At 43.6% G+C, this 25,656-nt stretch overlaps 2 protein-coding genes and 1 long non-coding RNA gene across 3 annotated transcripts in view; 2 read left to right on the top strand and 1 right to left on the bottom strand.

Moving 5' to 3' along the window:
- Nucleotides 1-24,360, top strand: part of LOC108246709 (ectonucleotide pyrophosphatase/phosphodiesterase family member 2-like) — a 67,745-nt gene extending 43,385 nt beyond the window's left edge. Inside the window, exons 17-19 of the mRNA XM_037973792.1 lie at nt 23,557-23,632; nt 23,918-24,005; nt 24,116-24,360. Coding sequence (XP_037829720.1) covers nt 23,557-23,632; nt 23,918-24,005; nt 24,116-24,345 — 394 coding nt within the window. The 3' untranslated portion in view covers nt 24,346-24,360. The remainder of the gene's footprint in view (nt 1-23,556; nt 23,633-23,917; nt 24,006-24,115) is intronic.
- On the top strand, nt 7-2,364 carry LOC119616723. The gene is made up of 4 exons (XR_005232714.1): nt 7-1,426; nt 1,529-1,594; nt 1,708-1,732; nt 1,857-2,364. It is a non-coding gene; the product is annotated as an uncharacterized LOC119616723 (long non-coding RNA).
- Nucleotides 17,716-22,129, bottom strand: LOC108246714 (zona pellucida sperm-binding protein 3). Its single transcript, XM_017434397.3, has 11 exons — nt 21,706-22,129; nt 21,518-21,608; nt 21,105-21,223; nt 20,919-21,037; nt 19,660-19,763; nt 19,044-19,221; nt 18,844-18,961; nt 18,341-18,432; nt 18,154-18,248; nt 17,916-18,014; nt 17,716-17,823 (listed from the first exon to the last, which is right to left on the bottom strand). The coding sequence occupies exons 1-11, from the start codon at nt 22,060-22,062 to the stop codon at nt 17,810-17,812; spliced, it is 1,386 nt and encodes a 461-aa protein (XP_017289886.1). The 5' UTR covers nt 22,063-22,129; the 3' UTR covers nt 17,716-17,809.
- Nucleotides 24,361-25,656: the final 1,296 nt, after the last annotated feature.

The raw sequence follows: 25,656 nt of genomic DNA, 5'->3' as shown, positions 1-25,656 counted from the left end.
ATAAAGATCAGTGGACAAATATTAATATTCATTTTATGTTATGATTTTTTTTTTTCTTGTCATGATGACAGGGGAGGCTCTGCCTCACCTGCCTCCCCTGACCGCACGTCCCTGTCTCAGAGGTTCTACACTAGTCCAATTTCACCATATTTATTGGATCCTACAACCAGCCTAATGTAGGTCAATCACGTGACTAAATCTTCCACGTGGTTCAGCTGAGTGCTTTGTTTACATTGAGTGCATACCAGCATTCAGAGCCAGACCTGCCTATAAGTAAATTAGGCGGCTGCTAAGGGCCCCGCGGCCACTAGGTCCCCCCCGAGATGAAACACCATAAACTGAATTGACTCACTGTTGCTTCATTGTCTGCGACTCAAACCGTAGAGCCCCCGTTAATCACGTGTAATTTGGATCAATCAACAGCTACTCAAACGAGCATATAAACTGACTGACGGGTACTCTGACAAATTACAAGTCAATGATTTTTTAACTCATCATCATCCCAATGATTGGCCCACTTTGTAGCCTCAGAGTTTAGCCGACCCCCGTGCACTCAGGAGAGCTTCTTCCTCTGCGGATTACAAAGTCTTCACTCCAGGTAAGTGACCGTGTGCTTGACATCATTTATTAAGTGTAGATTTGGACCAATGGTTTTACTGACTGCATGGTGTTTTAATGTTTTCATCTGCACACAGAGTAGTTAATGCTTGCTAATTCTAATGACAATGGTGGAGGGGGGCATCACGCATAAAAGCTCAAAGCTTTGTGGGAAATCACGAGGAAGAGAAACGTTTTGGTCACATGATGCGTGAAGGTGTGAACTGGAGGGAAAATGAGTGGGCATGAAGCTGGGTATGTTTACAGTTCGGAGTGTTTGCTCCACACCTTGTGTCCTGCTTCTAGTGTGTTTTTGTGGTGACAGTCCAGCACCACACAGGCCTGATGTAGTCACTGCATGGGTTGTTTTTTAGAAACTGACAAGATGTTCATGTTTTGGGCAGAGGAGACAGATGGTGAAGGAAGGCATTTATGTGAAACAAGGAAACAACTTTAAACAGCAGAGGAAGTCTCAGATTTCAGCAATTCCAGTTGCTTTGTTATTTATTTATTTAATTAAACAGTGTTGGTCGGGAAGCACAAAATATCTGTTGTTAATATTTCTTTAATTCTTTTATCTTCACATTCTGAGCTACACAGTATGGAGCAGATGCTTTTTGACCCTTTTTATTAGAGAATTAAAGAAATCATACTAAACTACAGTTGTATTAATAAATACTATTTACCCCGACATGACTTTTGTTTTAGCATAATTTTCTGTTTACAATAACTGTCATTGAAATACATAAAGTAATTGAATCTGTTACTATTTCAGAATGAGCAATACTCAGATATTTCAGTGGTGGAATCAGAGAAGATTAAAACACTGGTAAGGGACAGTGTTTTAAAATGAGAGTTTATTGTAGTATCTTCTTCTTCATGGATGTTACCTGGTGTAACTACATGTTCTTCATGTTCTGTTCTCTCACAGCAACTGGAGATGACAATACTCAAACTCCTGGTTCATCCTCAGAGGACACCGCAGCTGATGTTCTTGGTAAATAAACTATATTTCCAACAGAAAATTTATGTTTTTCTGTACAACTATTTGAACTTATTTCTGGGTTTCAGATACTGAAAAACATAATGTTAATGCTTTTTTCCTACCAGGTCCGACTCATTTTCAGCCCCTGGGGTTGGTTCAAGTCATACATTTACGAAGTTTCATATTTGCTGCCAAATTGTCGATGCCTTTCTTGGAAAACTGAATTGTGCCCACAGAAGTTACTAAAGCTTTTCCAACTGATTTTACTCTTCAGATCCAGTGGGAACTGCTGATGAAAGCCTTGTGGTTTCTGCTCCACCATCACTGATTGGTCCTGCTCAGTGGTCATCTCCTCTGTCTGACCAAGAAAGGGCTGACAGTCTGCAGGGGTCCCACAGAGGTAGACAGAGACGTTCAGATTTGTACAGTGGTCTGGTTTGATAACCAGTAAACTCCTGCAGTCAGCCAACATGCAGCTTGATGTAGCTGTGAGTTCATTGATAAAAATAAAGCACCACTGCTGCAGACAGAAACACAGGAACATCTGATGCCCAGTCCAAGGTGAAGGAACTGTGTGACAACATGAATATGGAGCCAGTGCTGAAGCAGAAGAGGCTTCTGAACACTAACAGGCTATTTAACAAAGGAAGTGATTGAGCTGCAATAAAGGTTTGTTTTGTTTTTATTTGTTTATTTTTTTCACAGTTTGAAACTGTATTTTACATTTTTTTCTTTTCTTTTATTTAGATTTTTTTTAATTATTTGCTTCATATTTCTTTAAAACGTTTTATTTATTGCTCTTTGCATTTTGTTTTTTTAAAGACTTGTTCACTTTGTTGAGATTAGAAAATGTGTTTTATGTTTTTTATTTTCTTACTTTTAATTTTCTTTTATTTGTTTAAAAAAAAAAAAAGTGCAGTTTTTATTTTGTTCATTTTGTTGAGATTACCATCCATCCATCCATCCATCCATCCATCCATCCATCCATCCATCCATCCACTCACTTATCCGGAGTCGGGTCGCGGGGGCAGCAGCCTAAGCAGGGAGACCCAGACTTCCCTCTCCCCANTGCCCACACCGTGTGCCGCCCATTGAACAACGCGGACAATCGGCTCCATCAGGATCCGAGGCCAAGAACGCTGCCGGGAATAATAAAGGCATCACAGTTCGCCGGGACGCGCACGTTGGGGAGGAGCGGGGATGAAGATGCTGCTGGCCGAGGGAGGGGAATAAAAAAGGCCCTCCACACACACACACACACACACACACTCCCAAGACCTATTGATCTCAATGCAGAGGAGGCATTTGTTTAAAAAATAAATAAATAAAAAATGCTGCTGCCGGCCTCTCCTGAGAGTCCCTGAACGCCCACTCACTCACAAACAAATGCACACCATAAAAAACCAGGCAGAATGTGCACAACTGTTATTTTAAGAAGAAAAAGTCTTATTTGACCTGTTTGTACAAATGTTTGATGTCGAAATAACGAGAAAAGACAGAAACATTTGTCCTTATTTACACATAAACATGATGATGTTTTTGCCTGTGTCTGTCTGTCAGCAAAATATCTCTTGAACCTTTGGGCGGGTTTTAACAAAATGCTCTCAAATTAATCTCTGGTTGTGCATCTAGAGCTGATTAACTTTCGGAGTCAACCCAATGCAAGATGGCCGCCCTAGCCTACTAACAGTAAAAATCACAAAAATGTCCGTAACTCAGTCGATTTTGCAGATATTGTGCTGAAATTTGGTGTGTCCGTAGCTGAGACTGATCCCCAAAACGTACTCTGAACACGAATGGATAGCTTAAGATCTTCATTTAAAAATGTTACTTTTAACCGTTTACGGTCAACTCTGTCTGTTAGCAAAATATCTCAAGAACCGCCAGACGGATTTCAACACCACTTTCAGGAAACACTTGTTGGATGTACATTTGCAACTAATTACCTTTGGGAGTTTACCCAATTCAAGATGGCCGCCACAGCCGACTGACCTCAGAAAACCCCAAAATGGCTGTAATTCAGTTAGTATTACAGATATTGAGCTGGAATTCGGCGTGGTAGTAGCTGATAGTGATTTACAACACATACTCGGAGTGTTACATCCTGGGACGTTGCTTCAGGTTACATCATTTTAGACATTTGATCAACACTCGATCATTTCTGATTATAAGACGAATTTAGTCTTAGACTCTGGCATGAAAGGCAGCGAGCAGGATGCTATTTTTAAAGGTTTCGATGAGAAACAGGCCATAGTTTCATAACGAGTGACCAAATGAGGCTCGGAGGCCTCTGGACCGTATTGATCCTGGAAATCTCTGTGCTCTAAAACCAGAGCACACCTGATTGCGAAAGCTTTTAACCCAAATGCTTAATGCAGCGCAGCTTTAACGGAAAGAGCTTACGGCCAACATAAGCTCTGCGGAGAGGAAGTCTGCGTCCAGTCGGGGGGAGATCACCTGGGCGTTTCAGAGCGCAGGAGGGAGGCGAGGCTGCAGGGTTCTGTTCAAACTGTTTCCTCCGGGACTCACGTCAAAACAAGACATTTAGGAATAGTCAGTATCCTACCTGCTGTAGATGGCTTTATGAAGTGCCTCAGATTGGAGAAAAATCGGACTGGATTAATGAGCTAGCTAGCCTTTTGCTTTATTTAGCTTTCTGCTAGATTTAGCTACTTTTAGCAGTCAACTAATGTTTTGCTACTAGTAATTTGCGACATTAGCATAACTAGTGTTAGCTAGCCCTTTGCTACATTTAGTTTTTAGCTAAACCTTTACTATGTTTAGTTTCCTACTATACCTTGGCTACTTTTCGTATCGAGCTAATGTTTTTATAGTTCAGCTAGCATTTTTTTGCTTTAGCTTTTAGCTAGCCCTGTGCTACATTTAGTTTCACATTAAGCTTTTAGCTAAACTTTTACTGCATTTAACTTTCTACTACACCTTTGCTTTTTTAGTATTGAGCTAATGTTTTTCAACTTCAGCTAGCATTTTGTTACTTTAGCTTTTAGCTAGCCCTTTAGTACACTTAGCTTTCAGCTAGACCAGCATGTTTTAGCTAGCCATTTGCAATATTTAGCTTTCTATTAGACTTTTGCTTCTTTTAGCTAGTGTTTTGCTCCGTTTATATTTTGCTAGTGCTACCATTAGCTTTTAGCTAGTGTTCTGTTTATTTTAGCTTTAACAGCTCAGCATTTTTACAGAAATTGCAGTTTCTCCACCTGATGTCTGGTAAAATGGTGGAACTTCTGTTAGTATTTTTGACAATATTTGTTGTTAAAAGTGTTGACGAGATACAGTACAGTCTGCAAAACGAAAAAAATAAAAATAAAAGTCAAACTCAGTCAGTAACTCTTGCGTTGGTCTTGTGTTTTTTGTCATTTTACCATTTTAGAAAGGCCTCCCACAACAAAGTAAATCCAATAATCGCCAGTGGCATTTCAGAGACAAAAACACCGGCAGTGATTGTAAAAGATGAAAATCTCAGAAATGTCAGGAGAAGAAGGCATATCGCCATGACAACCCGACGATTGTCTTGTCAAGGTTGCGGCAAAAGAAGAAAAAACAAAAAGTGGGACTTCTTCTCCATCGGGGGGGAAGATTGCAATGAATTTGCTGCGAGCCGCTAAAATCGAACGTCCCCGTTCCCTGAAATCCCTCGGCCGCAAATCAATGAAACATCGCCGGCTTCCTCCTCGCCGTTGTCCAAAGTGCTTCCAAACACAGTGGAGGAATTTCTATTATTCATGAGCCTCCGGGTTCACGCCGGGCCATCCGAGGCAGCCCAGACTGCTTAATGGCCGAACCGCCCTTCATCACGGCCAAACGGGCCCAGGCGTACCTGCTTGGCAGCCACTTAGCCCCGAGGATTGAGACTCTTTCGAAATATTCAATAATGCATTAAAGATCAGAGGGAAGTCAGCTAATTGCACTCGCACACAAACACACACCGTCGCCTCGAACACAGACGTGGAGCTGGAGGAAATAATCAGCTATTTTGATCTCCGACGAGCTGAAACGGGGCTTGAGACGTTTGTGAACTGAAGGGGTTCGATTTCGCCGTGGATGGAGTGTTATTTTTTTCTTTGTGTGTTTTTGTCAAACAGCTGACCAAAAGGTTTAAAAAACAATCAGTGTTTGTGGTTTGAAGGTAAAAATGGGGATTCTTGGCTACAGAGCTTCTTAAAGGCCTCAAAAACAAGCAGCAAGAACAGTTCTCCACTTAGCCCGCTAATGCTACTGCTAGCTACTGCTATTTGCAGATAACCATATAAGTATTTATAAATAACTAATAAATATGAAATTGCTGTCAGTTTAAATGCTTATAACATAGCATTGTATGATTTGTTTTGAGGCTGGAGTTGTTTTAAAGTTGGAAGGATCCATTTTGGTCTTGGCCGCGCTCTGACTAGCCGTTAGCTTGCAAACCCGGCAGAAACTGAGGTTGTTTAAAGAACTATTTAAAACTGTTGAAATATTACAAAGGATAGCCTGATCATTTTCAGAGTAATGTTTTGTCAAATACTTATCTGTAGTTTTACTTTATCAGCCCTGGCAGCAGTCATAGAGCACAGCTAGGCTAATGGCTAGCCAAACGAGTGGCCATTTTTAAGCCGTTTTAGGCTTATAAAAACAACTCAAAAACAACACATGGGTGTAAAAGAATACTATATATTAACTAATATTAAACCGCTACACTTTGAATGACAGTGTTTAATTTGTTTGTTGCTGTTTACGCAACGTCCGTGTTGCTACGTGAAAGTATGTGTGCCGAGGCTGCTGAATGTATCAATGACCAAAGAAATAAACGATAAAATGCAAAAATGTGAAACTTTATTAAAAGCTAATGTAGCGTTCTTTCACAACAGTATGACATTTTTAAAAAAGAGTCGTTTTATAAGCCTGAAAAACAGCATAAAACAAGCCCTGGTTTGGCTAGCCGTTAGCCTAGCTGTTAGCCTAGCCGTTAGCCTAGCCGTTAGCCTAGCCTGGAGGAAGACAGCTGATATGGTACTATTTGTAACTATTTGGCAAAAACATCACTTCAAAAATGAGAGTATCCCTTTAATTGCACATAACATTTATACAAAACCCCACACTACTGCTCTCATTGTGAAATTAAATTAGCGGGACATTTTTTTCATGGTGTATTTAAATACCCTCACTTTCTTGTCACGTCCGACACTAAAAACCCCCTCTCATGAACACGTAACATAACTCTGGGACTGAGTTTTCAGAAAAAGAAACCCATTCAGTCCCTTTCTTCCAAGGTCTCATCCAGGAACGAGGAAGAGGTTCCCTCTTCTGTGAAGTGACTTATTTCTCCGTAATCATTGATTTCTGAGTGGCTCTGCAGGCAGCGTCAGTCAAAGCCCACTTCAATTATAACATTACTGTAACCATGGTGATTTATTTGCTCGGTAATTTGCAGCGGAAACGCAGTTATGGATGAGAGTGGGCGGCCGTTCGCAGCAAGAGTTTGTTCACAAATAATGTGCCAGGGACTAAATCAATTAGACGCCTCTCCAGCACGCGCTCGGCCTGACCCCAGAGCTGCAGGTGCAGATCGCTATGACTTCAACCTGCAAGAAAAGGTGCCGCTCGCGCACCGTGCTCAGCATTTAACCTGCTGCCAGACACAAAGGTGGCAGCAAATTCCAAATATCTCAGGTTTTCTGCCAAGAAAACGGGAAATAATCACTTCAACAAAGAACCAGATTTTTAAAAATTAATGGATGTAGATTTTCCTTTTGCATGTCTTCAATGGGAGGACAAAATGGTTTTATTTTTGAAAGCCTTCAGCTCCAACAGTGGCTGGATAGCGCCATCTAGTGGAATACAAATATACTGCATTCAAATGAGCCGAAAGCCCGAAGTTCACTCATGTTCCTGACATCTGGAGACGGAATAAACCAGAAAACAAGATCCACAAGCCAAAACAATGTCAGAATGAAGCAGTTTGCAGGGCTCCGATCTCTGGAAGTAAGTCTGTGGAGTCGATTTAAATCTCACAACTCGGATAAACTACATGTCAGAAATGAGCAAACATGAACAGGAAGAGATCTTTTCAGACAGGAGAGACGGTGTGAAGGTGAAGATACTACCTGTAGGAAGTACTGCAGAAACAGGGAAAACAATTAAAAATAAACCAATAAAAATGTCAGAAAAAGCACCAGAAACTGAAGGATTCTCTACAATATTGGTCTGAAAGCCGACAAAAGAAACTCGGCTGAATATAAAACAAGAATAAGAGTAAATGAATTTTTAAATCTTTTTATAAAACTAGTTATTAAAAACAAACCTAAAGCGAAACTCAGACATCCTGACAGTTTGTAGTTTCTGACTTTTATTCTGAAATCAGTATTTAATTTAACTTGATTTTCTTTAAATTGGTTGGGTTTTTTTTGTGGTAAAGTTATGAATCGTTAATATTTTACCTGTCGTAGAACTCTTTTTACCAGGTGGATGAGCTAATGGCTAGTCCGAGTGGATTGCTGTTACCTTAAAAGAATCCAAACAAATTTCATAGCAATTGCAACTCAAATATGCTGTTATTTTTGACAAAAATATTACGATATTCCTGTAGGAAGTCCCCCCGGGATGCACTGGAAGTGCTACAGCTAGCTGCTGCCGCCTCAATTAGTGCTATAAAATGCTGTGTAAATAACTGTAGTGAGAAATTAATGGAAAATTAAAGATTTAGAACGCAGTATTCCCATCGGACCTCCGGTGAAAATGCCTGGGATTTTTTTGCGGGAGCTCTGCCAGGTTGGGATTAAGTAAAATGGAGCCACTTCTGATCTTGAGAGCACAGCTAACGAGCCTAGCGACCAGCTAACTAGCATGCGAGCTAACAAGGCAAATCCTCTCTGTAGACACTTTGGATTTGGAGGCAGTAATATTTGACTCGCTGGTCTGTCGGAGGGCTCAGAAGGTCCCCAACCTACAGAGTTTGTGGCCAAATTTCTAAGGAACTTGTCGGGATCCATGGAGAAACCGGGCCTGGATAGAATCCATTGTACGCTACTTGCTAAAACCAGGGAAGGGCGAGCCACTATTACCGGTGATTATCAGGGTGACACGGTTTCAAACCAAGATTAATAAACACGTACATAGGCTGTCTTCAGGTTAGAGGACTAAGTATCTCAGGGTTTTGTTGACGAGCGAGGGAAGAATGGATCGGTACTGCATGCTCTGTACCGGTCCGTGACAGAGAGTTTTTCTTTTACCGGTTGTTTCCCGGTCGGTCTACGTTTCCCACCCTCACCTGTGGTCGCAATCTCTGGGTATTAAACGAGTCACAGGCGGTCGAAACGAGTTTCCTCCTCAGGGGGTAGCTGCGAGGGACTCGGAGTAGAGCCGCTGCTCCTCCACGTCGAGAAGGAGCCAGCTGAGGTGGTTGGGGCCATCAGGTGAGGACGCCACCCTAGGGAGGTGTTCCGGGGGTGTCCAACTGGGAGGAGAACCTAGGACACGATGAAGAGACTGTCTCTTGGCTGGCCTGGGAACGCCTTGGAAGCAAAGGCCGGGCGTCCCTACTTAAGGTCCGACAAGCAGCAGCTAACGAACGGATGAATGGATGAGCGGATGAACACAGCTCTAGATCTGCACTCAGTGATGTGATGTGAACCAAACTGCTCTCTGGAGCAATGACCATCCTAAATGATCCGTTTACGGTAAAACTGTAAGGATCTCATGCTTCCGTGGCCCCGGTGAGGTGAGGGTGCTGAGTCACTCTGACCTCATCAGCACTTTAAAAGAAAAGAAAACACTTAAAGGCACCAAACATTTTAAAAAAAAGCAAGTACCCAGCCAAACCCTTGGCTGCCACCAGAGAGCAGCACTTGACCAAGTACTGGTTTTATAAGAAGGTATCTTTCCCTTCAGAGGCCCGATATGAACATGTTCGATGGTTTCATCGAGCTGCAGGTGGCATCGTTGCTCCGCAAAGAAAGCCTCCCTTTCCTTTTTTAAATTTTTTTGTTTCCTTTGTTCTTTTGACAAATACAAGGGAAAGAGAAGCTGGAATAAAAAACTTCACAAAGGCCCACATCATCGGAGGATTCTTGACAAACCGGGCTCGCCTCGCGGTGAACACAGATGGCATCGGGCGTGTTGTGACGTCTGCTAAGAAATAATGATTCGGGTCGAAGTCAGCAGGTAGCTACAGGTGTCAAAACTAAAACATAAAAGGACTAAAGGCTGGAAACTCCTGGTTTCCTCCCCGGCCCCATCAATAAGTGGGGAAAATGTGGCCAAGCGGCTGAAAGATGCAGGAGATAAGCAGGAAAGAGGGATCATGTACGGACGGCTCCACACACATGGTGGGAAATGACTCTCCGGGGAGCAAAAAGGATGGATCGGTGAAGGAGGGGGCAGGTGAAAAAAAAAAAAAAAAAACAGGATTCTGCCTGCGTATGAGGCAAAAGCAAACCAAAATAGAGGCGCTGACAGCTTCCTCCATCCAGACCCGGTGGGAGCGCTTATCCAGTTTTGCTTTGTGAGATAAGAGGAGGATTTATTTATTCAGGCTGATAGCTCGTCGCGCGCTCTGAGTGTGTTTATGGCGGGGGGGGAGTGCCACGTGTTTCGCCATTTTGGGCGCGCCAGTCAGGATTAAAGGTCGTGGTCCGCGGGGACCAAAACAACTGGATATTAGAAACCGTAAACGAGAACGAAGATCAAGAGCATTCCCTGTTAAAGGCAGGACTAAGCCCACATCAAACAGAAAGGGGAGAATATTTTCATCCATTGTCTCTTTCAAAAACACACATCTGAAGCAGGAATCAACGGAAATGGAGTCTTTTGTTGTGGCTGTCCTCCTGGTGCTCTAAAGGAAGGTGTTGGGTTCACTATTAGACAGAACTGATGTTATTTCAGTCAGAAAACCACACCTGTTCCTCTGGAAGTCACATCTGTGTTCAGCTTCCCTGGTGCAGATGCTTCCGGGGCATGGCGACTTTTTTTGTTGTTTGTCTCAAACATGGTGGGCGTTTGAGGCCTGGACAGACCCTGCAGTCGTAATGCATCCGGAGGGAGAAATACTTTGTGTTCATCAGGGGAGCTGCTGCTTTTAGCTCGTTCCTCTCAAGTTTCATACAGTTGGTGCTTTAGAAGATAAAAGTTTAAGAAAACAATTCAAGAAAGTGGTCGTTCCTGTGGTCTTTGCAAGCTTTGGTTTTGAAATGGCAAACGGCTAGTTTACCTTAATTCAACATTTTAATTTGTTAAGAAAACCTAAGATTAGTTTCTCCAATGTGGAAACATAAACTCGCTAACAATCTAGCAGAAACAGCTAACAAACTATCCAAAGCAGTTAGTTACTAAGCAGAAGTGGCTAACTAGCTAGCAGGAGCAGCTAACAAGCTAAAGGAAACAGCTAATAGGCTAGTAGAAGTGGCTAATAAACTATCTGAAGCCATTAGCTAGCAGAAATGGCTAACTAGCTAGCAGGAGCAGCTAATGAGCTAAAATAAACAGTTAATATAGGCTAGCAGAAGTGGCTAACTAGCTAGCAAAAACAACTAACAAGCTAAAGGAAACAGCTAATAGGCTAGTAGAAGTGGCTAAAAACTATTTGAAGCAGCTAGTTAGCTAGCAGAAGTGGTTAACTAAATAGCAAACTCAACCATTTTGAAGCTCATTTTAAGTTTAAACTTTAGATGCAAAATAATAAATTTATACACATACACACAGTATTATTATATACGGTATTTTCCTATAAGCCTGATGCAACAAAATATAAAAAAGAAACATATATTTAAAAGTAAGCTAATGCAGCCACTCAGAAAGAGCACGATACCAAGAAAGAAAATAAAGTTAACTAAAAAGATTTGCACACTTTGGGTTTTTATGTGTTTTATTAATTTTAACATTTATGACATAATTTAGACCTTGAACCAGAGCAGGTTTAACCTCCCAAATGAGCTTTTTAAAATGTTTCTTGTCAAATTGAAGGATGGAAATTTAAAAAAGAACATGGTTAACATTTGACTGATTCAGCTGGATAGCCTTTTCTCAAGATCCTGCCTCTTTTTTTAGCTTCTTTAGTACTTGTTGTTCAGCAGAATGGATCGTAATGACTCCCAAGATGAATTCCTTCAAGCTCAATTGTCTCACAATCAATCCAGAGTTACAAAAATGGAGTCTGGGAACCATGCAGAGGTCCATCCGCCATAGCCATCGGTGGCCACGAGGGTCCCTTAGAACTGAGATGGAAAACAAATCTGACAATAGACAGAGGAGATCAGAGAGGATGGCAGCAGCCATCAGGGGGTGTTTGGGGATGGGGTGAAGGTGTGTCTGCGCAGGTCATGCCGCTTGATTTCCTCTCTCCTCCTTTGGGGATGGGACTCCGGCCTCCTACAACAGGATGGGACAGAAGGTCACAGCACAGGCCCGCCATCTTCCTGCCTGTGTGACAGACGCGTGTCAATCTTTCTTCGCCGTCTTTGCAGTAGAAACACAACCTTCAAAACGAAAAGCGACGCAAACATAGGAGGAACTCTACCATAACTGAATATTATTATTTTTAAAAAACAAGGACTTTAAGGAAGATTCAGGAAGTCATGGGAAATATCGCCGTGTAAACAGCGAGGTAGAAGCCATGATGGATGTGTCTGATCTTCGACTCCTCACGTCATGGTACTAAGATCTATAGTCACATGGGCTACCAGGGGCCTTGGAAAACTGCAGTCCTGTCTACACAAACGCTCTTTTTTAAATGTCAGCTGGGATTCCATGATGCGAGGCAGACATCTTATATCATATCGGGGGAAAAAGAATCATTTTGGCTAAAAATAATTAAGACTGCCACGATTATTTATCCACTAAAAATGGAGAAATGATCATCTCTGATGATGTGAGGGTGCATTTGTGTCTTAATGATTGGTGTACTTACCAGGGACCCAGGGACCACGTGCTATTTGTAATAATTACATCGATTGTCTGTGTTGGTAATCCCATGAGAATCGGCCATGTCAGTAGTTTGTACAGTAAAAATTACAGACTACTCCGAGGTCCTGTGATGAAACTAATCCAACACGAATAGGCATCTCTGTGAGTTGGACAGAAATGGACAGGATCCGATACGTAATTAGGCTTTTTTTTTTTTTTTTGCTTTTGGCGATGGAGGCTGCATCGGCGTGCACAGATAACCTTAACGGTCCCGTAAGGCTGAAGAGAAGCAGCAAAGACACATGCAAATGGTGGCTCACATCATGCATTGCTCTGTGCGGTAAGATTGTAGCCGACTATAACAGCTGGAAGATCTCCTTAAGTTTCAGCTACATCTCAGGCTTCGGTTATCCCATGGCTTTCAGCTAATATACAAAATACTATATATTTATATATATACTTGGGAGGTTTGGTTGGCTCTGAAATAGCGCCATCTAGCAGGTCAAATTGCAAATTGCAGCCAGATTAATTCATCCACACTCGTACTGGTTGCAAAGAATGTTGGAACTGCAAGTAGTGACAGCAGAGGAACGCGTTCAAAGGAGATTTATTTTAAGATATAAACTGTTCATTGAAGAGTAGCTAAAGCAATTATTTCTACTCCGATATAAACAGAGAAATGTCAAAATTGTGTTTGTCTGAATCAGTGTCTCCCAAACTTTTACTTAAATACACAGACTGTGATAATGACCCTATTAAAAGCGTCAGAATGACAAAACAATCAGAACTCCATTTTTTATTCATTTATGACTCTTTTTTTCTTTGCAACAGTTACTGTTTATGTATGCCGAGGGCGGCCATTATTAAGTTGATATAGGAGATTATCTGAGGACCCTAAATTGATGCTTCATGACCTGACCCTGACCCCCCAACCCCAACTTTGGCAACCGCCGCTCCAAATGTTGCACGAGGAAACCTAAAAATCCGATCAAACGCCACGAGCAGATAACAGATAACCACGCAGCGGTTTCTCCGGGGTTTTTTCTTCTTCTTTTGGACTGAAGGGCCGAGCGGGTTGCTCAGGCCTCCAGCCGCTGCCGCCGCTCCTCGGCCCGTTATCTCGGGCCCTTCCTGCCTGCGAGAGACACGCGTGGCCCCGTCGATAAGATAAACCGCAGAAAATAAAGACGCGAGAAGCAAAGCCTCCCCCGGCCGTCGGCCAAACGATACGAAATGTCTACTTCTCTGCAGATAAGGAGGTGCTTGAGGACAGCGCCACCCCTGAAACCCTGGAGACGCACACGCGCCCCTTTGTATCTGATAAAGGAGGCCGGTGAACGCACGTAATCAGCATATTATTGATAGTCTTAATGAGAAAGGCTCTGAGTCACTGAAGCCATTAGCCGGGATAAAAGAGGCTTAATTGTTTTGTGAGTGCACGTTGGCGCACGCACACACTCGTGTGTGTGTGTGTGTGTTTTTTACGGCGCGCACACGTTCCCGGGCTAAGATCAGGCTAATTAAATCCATTTTCTTAGTTAGTAACTTTTTTTTTCCTCTCTTAATTAAGAGGGTTAATTACGGCCCGGACAGATGAGGCGTGTGTGTGTGTGTGTGTGAATGCAGGGATTTTACAAACCAGGGCTGAAAAAACGGTTTATTTTGACGCCACGTAATGAATCAATAAGCCTTCTCGGCGTAAATAAAGCAGTCGCAGGTGAATGTTTCAGGTGAAAAAACAGCCTCTTTGTCAACATGAATCCACTCCGGTGAAAATAACCATTTTCTGGTCTCGAAGGAGGAATTCACACGTTGTTTCCTGTCAAACACATCGACCAGCAGGCCTGGCGTTAAGTCCCACTTCTGTCGGCGCGCTGCGGGAGGACATCTGCGACAAACCGACGGCGCGGAACGATATTCCCGAGCAATGATATCGTTATGACTGCCAGACACGAGAGGACGCTGGACACACACCATTACTCCTGATGGTGTGCGTGCACGCATCGTAGTGTTGGAAAGTGTGTGTGTGTGTGTGTGTGTTGGCACCCTTAGGGTCAAACATCCTGTTGATAGAAACGGCTGATTCAGGACTATCAGATAGTTTGCTTGTCAGCTTAGGTTCTTGCTGCTATAACTGTTAGACATCTGTGGGAAGACGATGATGATGATGATGATGATGATGGTGATGATGATGGTGATGAGGATCATGTCGGCAAGAACGAGACATTAACACGTTGAACACTTGGCTGACTTCTCTTAAACATGTAGACTTCACGTTTTCAGCCACTTCTAATATTTATATATGGCTGAAAACGTGAAGTTATTAAGCTTTTACTAACACAAAACTGAGCGTTCTGGGGTTTTTTTTTTTGTAGAAAACCTTTGGGTTAATTCTATTTTCCTGTGCACACTTCAAATATTTGCAAACAACTGATATATTGGAGGTTTTAGACCACAGAGTTTAATCAGCGTATTGTTTTTATTTAGAAAAAAAACTTTCATGCAAGGTGAAAACTGTTGCAGTTGTTCCTGTCAGCAGCTAATTGTAGCATCCAGATGCTAACACTGGAATTTAACTCGATTCAGTTTTATTTTTGCAGCTCTTTTTAAATTCAGAGGGAACTCAAAGTGTTTAACAAAATAAACAAACAAAACCCAAACACAATACAAAACCGAAAACAAAGTATATTTAAAAACTAATACTAGCAACTAGCTGCTAAAGCTAACGTTTTACTGCTAACCCTAGCATCAAGTAGCTAACTTTAGCAACCAGTTGCTAACCTTAGTAGATAATACTAGCAACTAGCTGCTAAGACTAGGATTTAGCTGCTAACTTTAGCATCCAGCTGCTAACCTTGGTAGTAGCTAATACTAGCATCCAGGTGCTAAGACTAGAATTTAGCTGCTAACTTTAGCATCCAGCTGCTAATTCTAGTAGTAGCTAATACTAGCAAACAGCTGCTAAGACTAGGATTTAACTGCTAACTTTAGCGTCCAGCTGCTAATTCTAGTAGTAGCTAATACTATCAACTAGCTGCTAAAGCTAAGGTTTCACTGCTAACCCTAGCATCAAGTAGCTAACTGTAGCAACCAGCTGCAAACCTTGGTAGTAGCTAATACTAGCAACAAGCTGCTAATGTCAGGATCTGTGGTGACGGAGACGAACCCTGAGCGCAGACTCATTGTAACGAAAATAAACTAATTTATTAAATAAAGAAAAATAACAAAACAAAAGCTGACTGTGCCGATCACGATGATGTTTCTCCTTCTTAGCTGAAAATGGCCTCTTCTCCCTGTGTGTGTGTCGGCTGCCGTCATGCTTCCTGCTGCTGGTGAATCATTAGGTTATGGCTTTTTATTAGCCTCTGGTGCGATGGGAGCGGGAGGGGAAGAAACCGCCCCCCTTCCCACACACGGGAACAAACACCCCCATTAAAACAAGGCCTTCACATATTACTGTAATAAAAGCCCCTGCTCTCGCCTTTATGGGCTTTTTAATTATGTCTATTCATCTTCCTGGGCTCGTGAGCAACAGTTCATGATGATTCCATGAATACGCCGCTGCAGGGGCGGGCAAATAAAGGGAGAGCAGGAAAACAAGCCAGAATCTAAAATATGACTATTGTTACTGAAAAACCTGCTTGATGGCTCGGCGGTAACGGCTCCTATTGGATTATGTCCCGGCAATCAGGGCAACGGAACGACTTCCTGCAAGTTCAACACATAATTAATACCAATCAGTCATCCGCGTACAAAGGAGGGTGCTTTCTCTTGGATTGGTAGATTTCATGACTAAAACTTCAAGCTCCATTTTCATCTACATGGAGCTCAAAAAGCAGCCTTCGCCTTAAGACGCTGACTGACATGGTAACAACTTGTATGGACCAGCGGCGGCTGATGGTGATATCTGCATGGTGGGCTAATAGAGAAATATAACGAAACGCTGCAGTTTGGATTCCAACAACAGAAGCATCCGATATGAATTAAAGAAAACCTGCTGACATAATTTGTGCCTTAAAACAAACCAGGCTTATGATACTTCATCCCCCTGCCTTAAAAGTTTCAACTATAATTACTTCAGATGATTTTTTTCCCAGTTAGACAGCTTTGATAACGCTGCACCACTCTTTGAAACAATTACTAATCACACTGGTAAAATCAAATCAAACAAGACATTCAACATTGGAAAGAAAGTGCTTCTGTTTGAATAAAAATTAAGCCTACCAAATAGAGAAGCTCACTCTGACGACTTTCCTGGGATGTAAAAAGACGAATAATCACCTCGTTAAAGATTTGTCACTGAAACCAGAAACAAAGACTTTGAATATCCTTTGGTCCATCCGTCACCAACCTCTTCACTTCCGTTTTTTCACCAAGAAGACATGAAGAAAAACAGGAGAGAAATTAAAGAATCCACCTCGTTTAGGTTTATTTTGTTTAGCATTGTATTTACTCAAACCACGCCCACGTCCACCCTCATTGGCTGAAGCCTGAGGCCTTGGGCTGAAATGAGCAGCAACTGAGGGGGCGTGACAAGACAGCTGTCAATCATTCTGCAGCACAAAAGACTAAGGTTGTATTCACACCTGATAATCCAGTAAACTGTTGGATTGGGGACAAAAATTCAAACATTTGTTGCATTTTCAGCTGGTTCACGCTGCACCGAGTCAATCTGAGCGACCTGTTCCCCTCCTCACCTGTGGTGGCGCCGCACCAAGAACTACTGAAGACGCTGACCACGAGCCGTTCCTCACTCTAGTGGTAGAAACACTCGTTTTGGTTGCATTTACCCAGAAGGCCCCGAGTTGTAGTTCACTTCCTGCTTATGAAGCGGTCTCTGGTCCGCTTGCGTTCGAACCGCGAGTTCACTTCAACCGAACAGAGGCCAAGGTTTTGAGGCGGACCAGAGTTCGATTGATCGTTCACACCTCCCCAAACGAACCAGACTTTCTACACAAACAGACTAAACATGGCAGCTTGAGGCTGTGAGACGTTAGCCTTTAGTAAAACTCAAGAAGGTAGTTGAGACCGTTCAGCACCAGTTCTGTTGTAAATGTCACAACATGTGATACAATAGTGTTTATTTTGTATTTTAACATGTTTATTGTGAACACCGGGGAGGGATTGGCCCCACAGTAGTCCCTGGTATTAACCAGACGACCGCTTTAAGAGGAAGACATCGACTGGTGGCTGATTTCAGTCACCTTCAGCCGTTAGAAGTGAGGAAACAGGAGAAGCAGCCGGGTTATAAATGTTTTATTGTCTTCAATCAGGTTGGAACAGAGCGCCCCCACCCGTGGGGTTTGAGTCGTCCGCTGCAGATCACGGCACTCTTCACAACGACAGGGCTGGCGTCGAAGAAAACAGATTATTGCTTCCATTCGTTACAGCAGTTGGAATTAGCGGTTCAGGAGGCGAGCAGGAAGGTGGGAATATTTACCATCTTGAGTTTCCTCTCGTGTCTGCAGCCGAGGCTTCGGTTCAGGAAGCTCTTCGATCAGGTTGGGGCCCAGAGCCGCCGTCCCCTCCCCCCTCGGCGCTGCGGAAAGTCGACCTATCAGTCGGACCCGTAACCCCCCCCCTCACACACACATTAAAGCTCAAACTGATCCCCCACATTATCAGCAGCGTTAAGTCATCCTAACGTCTGTTTTGAGCTCTCAGACAGGAAGTTGTACCTGAATCCGCCGCCGGCCTTCTTCTCTGCCGCTGGCCTCCACAGCTGGTGTCGCAGCAGCTGCACACGTTGTTGTCCCCGCCTGACGCCACCCACCTGCCCGGGGTGGAGAAACTAAATATTACAAAGAGAACCCACATCATTGTCTCCGGCGGCGACGTCGTGCGGTAGAGGACGCGCGAGCCGACCTCTTGGCCTCGGTTAAGTACGAGCAGGCTTTGTGCCGGGTGTCGATGGGATCGTCGAGCACCGTCGCCTTCAGGTGGCAGGTTACGTAGACCTGGACAGCAGAAAAGAAGGATTTATATCGATTAGACACGTGGCTCAACATACAGGCAGCATTAATATGAAAAAAAGATGGTTTAGTTAACTCATACAGCCTAAACTTTGTGTAGCTCCTCATTTGGTTGATTTTAAATCGTTTTCTTATTTTCCACCAACTGAACTGGCTCCAGTGACGATCCCGGTCACCTTAAAGCCTTTTACCAAAGCAGTTTATTTAAGGAAGAAAGAATCCACCCCCAGATCGAGAAGCCCCAACATTTCAGCTCCTCACGTCCATATTTTCAACTTACACAGATTTATGTCATCGGGGTTTGGGCAACTCTTACAGTTCCGGGCTCCATTTTGTCCGAATGCAGTTTGATAACCCTGACCCCACCCGTCTGGAACGTGGACCAGCGGTACTCACAGAGTTCTTGTCGTCTTGTTGGAACTTGAAGGCTTTGAGCTGGAGGTGAAGTTTGTCCTCCTGGCTCCTCGGCAGGAAGTACGACTTGGCTCCCGTCAGCTTAGAATCGGTTAGACACCTTCGAAAGCAGCAAAAACAACTTTATATTACAGAAGGTTCTTGAAGGGGAGGGGTTGCACTTCCTTCTCGCGGCTCCTCACCCGTGGTTGCTGACGAAGGGGTACCGGAGCTGAGAGGCCGGATCCGGGTTGGCGGTGGCCACGCAGCGGTCCACAAACACCCGCAGGGGAACGTGGGCACCGCGGAGGACCGACGCCTCCAGGTGGACGACGTCTGTCAGGAAGTAAACGTTGGAAGGCCGGGGCGAAAGCCAGTCGTCTAGGAAAATCCAATAAACAAAAAAGGAAACATGGATGGGGGTTTGGATCTGATTAGACGCCCGGGGGAGTTGAGTGGTCAACCTGGATAAGAACCAAACGGGGGTCTGTGCCGCCGTTTCAGAACTTCTGTAATTTTATCAGCTTTTTATATCAACCTCTCCCCCCAGGAAGTAATCAAAGCAGACGGAGCGACTTCTACATGAGCTCAGAGCGCTGATCGTCTGTTTGGAACTAATTAGGAACCATAATCAGCTGCGTATCGATCACCGCTGCAGAACACCAGCTGTTCAGTTTCATCCCATCACCAGAAGTTTCTCTTCCCGTCTCCAACAGCTGCAGCGACGTCTACAAGCTCCCGCCTTGAGTGGCCTTGTAGCCGACAGCAAAGATGGCGTTTGTTTTTGTCCCCGGAGCAGACCCCCGGACTGCCGCCCACCTGTCAAAAGTCTCATGGAGAAGCGAAGCCGCTGCTCCGCCTGCCTCTCCGAGGCGAACGTCGTCCACGCAGGCCTCATGGCGTCGCTGCTCACGTAATGCCTCCTGGGTGGGGAAGGAAACAAAAGAAGAAGAGATGGCTTTCATTACGTCAGCAGTGAAAAGTACTGTCGGCGTTGGTCTTTCTCCGCCTGCAGCGCGTCTAAACGGCTCCGCTGTTCCAACACGGCCTCTGAAACGCCAAACTTTGGATTCTAGTTCGCCTAAACAGACTTCACCACCCGTCCACCAGCATTCAGCTCTCATCCGGAGGCCAGATGAGACATCCTGAGGTGTCCTACGATCCAGGTCCGCCTCAAAACTGGAACGCTGGTCGCCTCCGCTCCACCGCAGCTTCGATTCGTGAATCGTTTTAGGCTACAGGTGCAACAAGACGAGCCCCAAGGAGCCTTGGGGCTTCAGCTTCCCAGTCACCTCAAATTTTTCTTTTGTGTCCCGAGGAAAACAACAATTAACCATTCATCTCTGAAACACCCAAAGGAGCACTTCCCCTTCCATTTCAGGCGACCAAACATGCTACGTTTTACTAAATTCACCGTACGGTTGTTGGTTTTATCCCTTTAAATGAGCCGTAGATGAACAACCAGTGATGACTTCCTGAGATTTATGTTTAACACTTCGTGAACTCCGAGGACGCAGTTTAAAGAAACCTCCAGAAAGTAATCATTAAACCAAGCCAAACGAAGATGGCCGCCGTAGCTAACCCACATTAGCCAACACGATATCGGCTACAACGCGGTCAGTTTTACAGAACTTGAGCCCAAAGTTTGCGGTGGTAGTAGCTGAGAGTCACTCGCGGCAGCAGCGGGGTCAGAGTTGAAGTAAAGAATGAAGTAAGAATACATTAAAACAAGGGGCGCTCGGTGTAGGTGGTGGGGACGATGCTCAGCTACTACCACAACAGGTTTGAGCTCGATATCTGCAAACCTGACTTAGTTTGAGCAGTTTCTGTGTTCCATAAGGTCAGTTAGCTGTGGTGGCCATTTTGAATCTTTAAAGACTCTTCCCTGAAATTTTCAGTAAAATCTGTTCACTTGTTCATGAGATATTTTGCTAACAGACGGTTACATTCGACACCAACAGTTGAAGGCCAACGCTTCGAAGACAACCGGCGCAGTCGACCAGTACCGAGTTTTCAGCTCAGTATTTGTGCAAATCAGCCGAGTTGGAGCCATTTTGGCTCCGGTCGCTCGGCTTTACCTCGGGAAGTGGCACCGGACCGTCACCTCCACGGGGTTGGTCTTCAAGATGGAGGTGCTCGCAATGGGTGTCGGCGAGTACATCAGGGCGAACTTGTAGACCAGGGACACTTCGGTCATCTGAAATAAAAAATTACAGGTGGACTTTGAACGTGGAGCGGCGGGAGGAAGAGGAGAAGTGACGAACCGTGAGAGTGGCGCCGCAGCCGTGCAGCTCCGCCTGGAACAGCATGATGTGGTCGACCGTGTCCAACACCGCGCAGCCTCCCAGTGTCAGGTCGCTGGGGCGGATCAGCTGGCCATTTCCTGGGAGCGAAGACAGGAAGAAGAAGAAGAAGAAAAGAGTAAACGAAGACATTTCCTGAGGCCAGTCTCAGCTGTTCTCCTCTCAGAGAAGAAATCAGAGGAGCCACATCGATCCTCAGGCTTACGCTCCACCATTTGCCGTAATCGTCGCTCTGTTGAAGCGCTGCCGTTCCATTCAACCCCCTGCCCCCGCCCAAACCACCACCTTTAATCTGACTCTTTGTTTCCGGGGAGCCCTTAGAGGCAGCTGCAGATAAAACCGATCACCTTAAACAGTTAACGGGCAGCCATTACCCAGGAAGTCCTGTTTGACCGCTATGAGGACCCTGTCTTCGCCGCAGCGCACCGACACGCTCTGAGCTGGCAGCGGCGCCGGTGCCTCCACCTGCAACAACCAGAAGAAAAAACCTGACTCTTCACTGAACACCACATGTGGATGAAGAGGCTTTAAAGAAAACAAGACAAACAAACAAAAAAACGACCTTTGATTCCATCTTGGCGGGTTCAGATGTGGACGGGTTCAGCCCCGAGGCCGGCTCGAAGGCCGCCGCCGCCGCTGCCACAGGAGAAGGCTGCTCCTCGCCGAGCGGCCGCCGCTGCTTCTCGGAGAGCGCCGACGGAGTTTGGAGCTGGTAGACCTTGAGCCGGTAGGTGGCGGGAGGGTGGCGCCTCTGCTCCGTCTGGTTGGCCTGCTGCGAGCTGACGGTCACTGCTTCCTGTTTGGTTTGGCGGAGAGTCTCATTGGCGCCAAAGACGAGGAAGTTCTGGGCCGCCGAGCCGAAGTTCCCACCTGACTGGAGAAGCAGAAACCCTAACAGAACGGCCGCTCCGAACCCCATCACAACTTCTCACACAAAAACCTGAGTTTTTGGTGATTTCAGAGAGGAACAGCCAGCTTTCCCCCAAAGATATGAAAGCTTTGCTCCGCCCACTCCTAATGACCTGATTGATTCCAGCCTGGAGAGATGAGAAGCTGAAGCTTTCCTCTCTTCTGTTCTTTCCCACTAACACACACACATATATATATATATATATATATATATATATATATATATATATATATATATATATANCCCGGCCACCAGGCGCTCGCCAACGTGCCCCACCTCCAGGCCTGGCTCCAGAGTGGGGCCCCAGTGACCCGCACCCGGGCGAGGGAACACTGTGTCCAATATTATTAATCATCATAAGGGGTCTTTCTGAAGTTTTGAATGTGAATGATTTGAATGTGTGTCCTATTTATTTTTTACTGATTAGAAAGGTTTGGAGTTTGAAGTTTTGTTTTTCAGGATTCTTTTTAGGATTTAAGTTGTTTTCTGCCTTACATAGCTTGTTACCTGTTATAATTTTGAGAATAAATGTAAAAACATACCATAATCTTTTGTTCCATTTCTTTTTACTCTGTGAGATCGGTACTATATATTTTATGTAAAACTTTAGGTTTAAATCTTTCTAGTAGTCAAGTGGAGTTAATACCATTCAACAAGTTTCAACACAAAGCACTATTTAGACCAACAAATGGTAAATGAATTGTAATTGTTTAGCTCCTTTGTAGCCAACATGGTATTACCCATCCACAAACAAATTCATACAGCATTTTCAGTAAATGTGCTCAGTTAGCAGTAAACTAAGATACACAATGATAATAGAGGTAAAATGTTAAGTATAAGGTTTATAATTGCCTATGGCTTTGGGTTTGTGTATCTTCAACTGTCTACTTATGGCAAAGTAGGGCCAGTGAAACATATCCTGCTTAGGGCCCCCAAATGTCCAGGTCCGGCCCTGCCCGCATTACAGAATTGCATATCAATGTACTGTATAGCTGGAAAATTACTGGAGGTTTTCCTTTCCACTGTCGCCAATGTGCTGCTCAGGATGGGAGAGTGTGACGAAGTTAAGATTCAAAAAATTGTTAACAAAAATCTATCAAAAGCACATCTCAAGAATCTAGAAAAATGGGCCCAAAAGAAAATAGTAGCTAATACAAACCTAAGGATCACAGATAACAAACAGGAACTGACCACTCACAATGAGCACACAGGGGAATTTATACACAAAAGCTAGCCTACAAGAAACAAAAAGGGGAGGGGTGAGGAGACTAAGACACAATGAATAAACCTAAACAACTAATTCCTACGTCCTATGTATCATTTGATCAACTTCACACACCATTTTCAAGATGTGAAATGTCTGACCACACATTTGTGCAGAGTTTCTATCTGAAACTGCTGTAGTACTGTCACTGATACAGCGATGGACACTGGACTGAGTGTGTGGCACTAAATAACCCCTTCAGTGAAGCCACTGAACTATTGATCCAACCTTGATTGCAGGAGAGTTCCTGAGGGGAAGAGGCACTGTGGCTTGTCAGGCGACCATGGATACGACAATAAGATCAACAGTATGCAGGTATTCTACATGAGGTGCCCCTTGTTTTATTAACCACACGATAAAATGAGTGGACAAGCTCTGAAGCATCGGAACAAACTAAAACTATGCTAAAAGGTTTTTTTACACATCAATTCTTTTTAATCAGAATTATAAATTTGCCAAATATGTTTTGTAACTGTAAATTTCTGGGGCTCAGACTTTTGAAAAGTTGCATGGAACAGACAAATTATTACCAAAACTGAAAGTTGTTAAGATCGCTTTGTTGTCTTAAATCATTTGACCTGCATCGTTGTTTTTTTCCAGACCATTTTCTTGGGCTATGGACCTACATTTAAATTCAAGACTAAAGTTCCAGCATTTGAAAACATTGAGCTTTATAATGTCATGTGTGGTAAGACTTCGTTTTATCTTCATTTGGGTGAGAATGCAACAGCTATTACTATTATTTGAGTTGATAATTGACGTATGAGTTGGCTTCATACTGATTTGTTCTAATCTCAGATCTACTGGGTCTGAAACCGGTCCCTAACAATGGAACCCATGGCAGTTTGAACCACCTGCTGAGAAGCCCCCCCTTCCGACCTACCATGCCAGAGGAGGTTTCCAGGCCAACGGCCTCTAATCTTGTTCCCGTGGTAACAGATGACTTGGGATGTGTCTGTGATGAAAAGGTCAGCCATGACAACATAGTGTTATACCTTATCTTATACTCTGCAGATATTAATGCTTAGTTCTGATTTTGGCTGAAATACGATTTTTCTGCAAGGTTGTTCACATAATAATTTAAATGTGATCGCCATCAGACTCTACACACAGTATATAGAATAGTTAATTCAGTTATTAAGCATGAATAAACATTAAGTATGTTGATTTGGAAGTAATAAGCCTTTATGGGTAAAGCATTAATACATGTGTTAATAAATTTTTTAATTTATAGCTTATTAAGTTTGAATAATCCTTAATTAATTATGTTTTCAAGGTTAATTAATCATTTATTAATAATTAAATAAAGTTAAATAAGATGAAGTTATTATAAAGTGCTACCCATTCCTTCAGGGAATGTTAGTTTCATTATGTTCTTTTTTTTGTTTTCTTTTTTATATACAGCTGACTTATAAAAAGTATTGTGTCTGGGCTTATTATCATGTTAATTGGATCATGTCTGTCTATTTGACAAATGTCTTCTTATAGAGCTGAAATAACCTTGTTGCATCTTTGCTTTCTGCAGCAGAGCTGGAGTCAGTTCAGTGTGTTTCACCAATATCTGTTCAATAGGAACCAGAAAATACAGATGAAATTAGATGTTTACGTAGAGTGTATGTAAAGACATTACCATTTTTTTCACTGTTCAACATTAAAACAGACTAAACTTTTTAGGTCAGTTAAGATTCCCAAAATTATTTATATTTGTTAAAGGTCTAAATATTGAAGGCAGGAGTTTTAAAAATATTTTCTTACTTTCTTAAAGGTCACTGGTTCACATACACTATCATTAGTCTGGCTTTAATAAATTGAAACTTCCTGTGGAAGGGATGAAAGTCATCATTTAAACCAGACCTGTATCTGTCTGCTGTACTAACCCCGACAGAATCATCAGTGGACTTTATGATGAATCTGTTGTTATATTTGCTCTGAATTGTGTTTGTCTACAGAATAAAAAGTAGAGGTGATAGCACACAGCCCTGAGGTGACCCAGTGGAAGTGCACTGGGTCACACTTGGCTACAATTTCCAGATGCCTGAAGGTTCATCTGATCAAACAATTATACACAAGTATAAGCACCATAGAGAATATATACCCCACCTTTCGTCAAACTCAAAGTGACAGTTTTATTACCCTGACCTTTTGACCTTTAATGACCTTTAATGTCATCCACCTCTTGTCAAACTCAAAAGTGACAGTTTTATTACCCGGCCATATTGACCTTTAGGTGAACCCCTTTGGGGGGGTCCGGACCCCCACCTCCTGGTTCTGGTGAAGCCCCACCTCCCGTCCCCACCTCCCGGTTCTGGTGAACCCCCACCTCCCGTCCCCACCTCCCG

This window comes from Kryptolebias marmoratus, linkage group LG23 (assembly GCF_001649575.2).
Source record: "Kryptolebias marmoratus isolate JLee-2015 linkage group LG23, ASM164957v2, whole genome shotgun sequence".
Taxonomy (NCBI): domain Eukaryota; kingdom Metazoa; phylum Chordata; class Actinopteri; order Cyprinodontiformes; family Rivulidae; genus Kryptolebias; species Kryptolebias marmoratus.
This window is presented reverse-complemented; position numbering and strand designations above follow the sequence as displayed.

Excerpts from the sequence above, each read along its gene's own strand:
- LOC108246714 (XM_017434397.3), bottom strand. The coding sequence starts at position 22,062 with ATGGGGTTCGGAGCGGCCGTTCTGTTAGGGTTTCTGCTTCTCCAGTCA. Across the intron at positions 21,038-21,104 it reads GCTGCGGCGCCACTCTCACG|ATGACCGAAGTGTCCCTGGT; the intron begins GTTCGTCACTTC and ends TTTTTATTTCAG. Across the intron at positions 18,962-19,043 it reads CCCTTCGTCAGCAACCACGG|GTGTCTAACCGATTCTAAGC; the intron begins GTGAGGAGCCGC and ends CTGCTTTCGAAG.